This window comes from Aotus nancymaae, unplaced genomic scaffold (genome assembly GCF_030222135.1).
Source record: "Aotus nancymaae isolate 86718 unplaced genomic scaffold, 86718_ANA_hifiasm-v0.15.2.pri h1tg000020l, whole genome shotgun sequence".
In the NCBI taxonomy this organism is placed as follows: domain Eukaryota; kingdom Metazoa; phylum Chordata; class Mammalia; order Primates; family Aotidae; genus Aotus; species Aotus nancymaae.
Window position 1 is genome coordinate 30,091,499 of NW_026988432.1, and position 5,284 is coordinate 30,096,782.

The following is a 5,284-nucleotide window of genomic DNA, read 5'->3' on the forward strand; positions in this document are numbered from 1 at the left end:
GTATTTTATCATGGGGTATTAGCAAGGAGAAGTAGGTTGATCATTTTACCAAGTTGGGGAAAGTGTACACTGAAAATCAAGGGGAAAGAAATGGATTCGCTCAAGAGAAGCCTCTGCTTTTGCCAGATGAGAGTTGAGTTCTCAGCCCAAGGAAGCTAAAAGAAGGGCAGGATTGTTCCATGCAAGTGTGGACACTAGAAATCCTCTGACCAAATACCATTGTCCTCATCTGCAGGGACATCACCTCCCACACTAAGAATGAGAGTCAGGAGATGCAGGTTTTAGTCCCAGCCTTACCACTACTTTTTTTTTTTTTGAGATAGATAGTGTCTTACTCTGTAACCCAAGCTGAAGTGCAATGGCGCAATCTCAGCTCACTGCAACTTCCACCTCTCGGGCTCAAGAAATTCTCCTGCCTCAACCTCCAGAGTAGCTGGGATTACAGGCATACACCACCATGCCCAGCTAATTTTTGTATTTTTTTTTTTTTTTTTGTGGAGACAGGGTTTCACAATATTGGCTAGGATGGTTCAAACTCCTGACCTCATGTGATCTGCCCACCTCGGCCTCCCAAAGTGCTGGGATTACAGGCATGAGCCACCGTGCCTGTTACCACTACTTAAATTGTTGTCCTGAAGCAAGTTGTTCAGTACATTGGGACTCAGTTGTCTCACCCATCAAAGGAATTTAGTAATCCACCCTAGTGCATCCCCAGGGCTGTTTTGAGATCATATTAATGGATAATGAAAACAGCTCCCTCCCCACATTTTTTTTGATGTGTCCAATGTATCAGGCAGTGTTCTCAGCATTCATATCTTTGTTAACTCACTGAATCCCGACAACAACCTAACAAGGTAGGACTATCATTATTCCCACTTTACAGGAGGAGACTAAGGAATAGAAAAGCTAAGTAACTTGCCCAAGATCATAGAGCTAAGTGGTAAAACTAAGATTGGAACTCAGGTAGAGGCTGGGCTCTATGGCATGATGCTGTGTGATACAATCACCATATTTTAAAATCCCCAAGAAAGGAAGGTCACCCATGACCCTCAATGGCAATAAGTCATTGCTCCCATAGTAGCTTGTTAGTCAAGGGGAGAGGTGAGCTGATGGGTTCTCTGTAGTAACAAGCCCCTGGGATGCTGCATGTTCAGAGGATTCAACTCCCACAGGTTTCTCTGCCATTCTTTCTCTGCCCATCCCTTCTCAGAGGCCACGGAACCCAGGATGAAGTCTCAGGTCCCTTCCCTGAAACCAGGATCCACCCCTGGCTTTTCAGATTCTCCCTCCCCCCACATGTCTTAGCCCATGTTGCTTCCTCTACCTTTAGCCTGAAGTATGAGAAGGAAGTAAGGATGATGGAAGTGGGATTTGTTCTAAGTAAATGATGTTCTCAAAAGCTAAGAACCAGCAATTAGACATCCCAGGCAAGTTGCCTAAAAGACATCCACAAAGGTCTAATGTTTCTAGAAAAAAGTGCAAGGTACATTCTGGACCATTTAACATTCTATCTCTGAAGGAAACAAAAAGATGTAATCACCTAATAAGGAATGTTTTGTAGACACTGATCAAGTGCCTCACGTCTTCATTCTCTGGATTCCTGCTCTCCAGGCCAAATCCAACCCCTGGAACCTTCCAGGCCCAGCAGGCTGTAATGAGCCCAACTGAACTTAATGAGCTTGTCATTATTCATCTCCACTACAGCCAAAAAGAGGAGCGCTGCATGGCAAAAATTTTACACACACATGCACATATACTCCCTAAATAATAAGTATTTCTTAATTCAAGTGTTGCCAAAATCAATCAATCCATAGAGCAGAAACCCTCCCAGAAGCCTCTGACAGGAACAAGATAGGAAAAGGGCAATGGCTTCCCCACCCCCAAAAAGGGGGATGCAGTTGGAAATGTTCCATGTTCCTGGGCTCGGATTACCAGCCCTAATTTATCATCAACCTCATATATTCTTATATAAGTAGTAATACAGATCACCCCAGCCAATTAATCAATCTGTAATTAGGAACTGACATGAACATTTACTACCATCAGGCATAATTTATATGATTACAGATGATTAAATAAAATGTAATTGAGTGAACAGGCAATTTGTTAAGCACATCTAGACGTAGCCATATCACCTAGGGCTGGGAGCGCTCTGACTCCTCACCAACAGTGGGTCAGGAAGCGCAGTCCTGGGAGCAGGGCCCTTGGGGTGGATCGAGGTGGGGTAAGATGATTTGGACTTCCCAGGGGGCCCAGGTTTGGGATGTGGTGGAAAACCAAGCCACACAGATTTGTGGGGTACTTCAGTGCCCAACTGTTTTCTACAAAAGAATACCTGGACTATTAGAACTCCTCAGACAACAAGGAAGAAAGAACAAGGAACATTTAAATGATATGCCCTGGAGCAAAACTATACAGAGTATTTTCCTTCTGGTCCTCTGGCCCCGAAACTACACCCCCTGCTCACATGGAAGGACTCCTTCCTTTCTTTCCAGGAGCATTTCTAGCCATGAAGGAAGATTTATTTAAAGATAAAGTTTATTCTTGCCAGGAAATGCCCTCACCACTGAAAGGGAAATTTTCAATAATATCAAGCACCAAATTCTGCCTTTTCTATTTTATTGCTCCTCTTTAGATTTTATCTCTCAGTTTTATCCCTTCTCCTCTATTCCAGAGGAAAATAGCTTGAAGTTAGACTTAACATATACTTGTTTGGGTGCCAACTACGCATCAGGTACTACACTGAGTGCCATCACTTTAGGCTTGCCAGATTTAGCAAATAAAAATACAGGATGCCAAGTTAAATTGGAGTTTCATATAAACAATATGTAATTTTTTTTAGTATTAATATATCTCAAACAATGCAACCTTATGCCACATTTGTTAACTCATGTCCTCAAAACAACTCCATGACGTGTAATTTGTTTCAGTCAAAGAAACTCACTTCAGAACCTTGGCTTTTGCTGCTGCCCCCACCAGGGAATCCCTGTCTCATCTACCTTTGCCTGGCTAACCCTTCTCATCCACTGAAATTCAAGGTGAGCTTCACTTCTATCGGTGAGTCATTCCCCACCCTCTCTGATCCCTTAGCCACCTATTCATATTTCTGTCACAGCATTTGGATCATTATTTAATAATTACCTTTTCTATACCCCACACACATACATGAGTGGGGCCTCTCAAGACCTGCCTGAGCTGTATTCACCTTTATGGCCCCTTTCCTAGCCCCATGCCAGGCACACAGTAGCCGCTACATGCTTCCAGACAAATAAGAGATTCTAAGACTTGCTCAGATTTACACAGCTGGCAAGTGATGGCACCTGGTTTCAATCCTAGTTCCACCAGATCTCAAACATATTTCATTAGCACTACTCTATGTCCTTATTTATATAAAATATGTAACCCTTGCCTGCAAGAAACTTTCAGTCCAATTGAAAAAACAATGAACCCACAAAAAATAAAAGGTACATAAAAGAAGATGGAAATGATGAATGTCTACTGTGGTCCCTAACATGCTATATGAGAACTGGGAGAGATTGGTTTTTTTTTTTTTTTTAGAAGCACACTGCAATATTTAATTTTATTCGTTCAAGAACTCATATTGCAAGCATTAAACCAAGCATAGGCTTTGATTCTGTGAGCCAAAATTCACATATTGAAGAAGATCAGAGCAAACTGCGATTCATGTACATGGATGAAAACTAAAGGCTCAGAGTTAATCACATTGTAGTTTTTAAACTTCTACAGCCTAGGGCTCAGTAGTCACAGGTCTTTTAGGTCCTTCTGGATGTCCCACAGGGTATCTGCACTTTTCTTGAGCTGAGCAACCTCATCATCCTTGAGCTTCTGGTTGATAACGCTGGTTAATCCCCTGGCATTGAGGATACACGGAAGGCTCAGGAAGACTTCATTCTCGATGCCATACATCCCCTTTACCATTGTTGACACGGGATGAATCCTGGATAGATTTTTCAACATGGATTCAATAAGATCAGCCACACTTAATCCAATAGCCCAGTTGGTATATCCTTTTAGCTTGATGACTTCATAGGCACTTTCAACCACCATCTTATGCACTTCCTTCCAATTTTCACTATCATTGTCAGTTCCCATTTCTGGATTCAATTCCTGAAGAGAAACACCTGCCACATTCACACCACTCCACACAGCCACACTTGAGTCGCCATGTTCCCCCAAAATCCATCCATGGCAGCTGCTGGGATGAATGCCAAGTTTTTCAGCCATAAGGTAGCAAAATCTTGCAGAATCCAGATTACATCCACTTCCAATCACACGGTGTTTGGGTAATCCACTCAGTTTCCAGGTAACATATGTAAGAATGTCCACTGGGTTGGAAACCACAATTATGATGCAATCAGGACTGTACTTGACGATCTGAGGAATAATGAATTTGAAGACATTAACATTTCTCTGCACCAGATTGAGACGACTCTCCCCCTCTTGCTGACGGACTCTTGCAGTTACCACTACAATCTTAGAATTGGCGGTCATGGAACAATCTTTATCTGCCACAATTTTGGGCATCTGAAGAAATAAGCTCCCATGCTGCAGATCCATCATTTCTCCTTTAAGTTTATCTTCCAAAACATCCACAAGATCAAGTTCATCAGCCAGAGACTTTCCCAGAATGCTGATAGCACACGCCATACCAACTTGTCCAACACCCACTACAGTGATCTTATTGTTTGGAACTGTTGCCTCTTCTTCTCCAACTGGTGCAATGAGTTTTTCCTTAAGAGTTGCCATTTTGCACAGGAGAGAGAAGGCTCTGGAGACCGCAGAAACAGTGCTGCGGAGAAGACCGAGAGATTGGTTTTTGACTGAGGGGGGCTAGTGAAAATAATAACCTTGATCCCTATCTCACACCGTACACAGAAATTAACTTGAGATGGATCATTGAACTAAACATAAAAAGTTAAAACAATAAAGTTTTAGGAAGAAAGCATAGAAAAATGTCTTCTTCTATGGTGGATAGGCAAAGGTTTCTTAGACACAGTACAGAAAGCAATAACTATAAAATGTAAAAATTGAAAAATTGGACCTTATCAAAATTTAGCATTTCTGCTTACCAAAAATATCATTAAAAAAATAACAGGCTCCAAATGAGGTTTCTTAGCACCTGATGGGAAAAAAAAAGAATAGGCAAATCACACTCTGAAAGAAAATATTCATCAAACACACGTCTGATGAAAGGCTGGTATCCAGAATATATAACAACTCCTAAACTCAATAAGATGACAACTAAATTAAAATTGGACTGTAA

At 41.8% G+C, this 5,284-nt stretch overlaps 1 protein-coding gene across 1 annotated transcript; it reads right to left on the reverse strand.

Annotated features, from left to right (window-relative positions):
• Positions 1-3,561: 3,561 nt before the first annotated feature.
• Positions 3,562-4,789, reverse strand: LOC105709042 (L-lactate dehydrogenase B chain-like). Its single transcript, XM_064378969.1, has one exon. It carries the CDS (start codon positions 4,765-4,767, stop codon positions 3,763-3,765), a length of 1,005 nt encoding a protein of 334 aa, XP_064235039.1. The 5' UTR covers positions 4,768-4,789; the 3' UTR covers positions 3,562-3,762.
• Between the last annotated feature and the right edge of the window lie 495 nt (positions 4,790-5,284).

Coding starts and splice junctions, on each gene's coding strand:
- LOC105709042 (XM_064378969.1), bottom strand. CDS start 4,767: ATGGCAACTCTTAAGGAAAAACTCATTGCACCAGTTGGAGAAGAAGAG.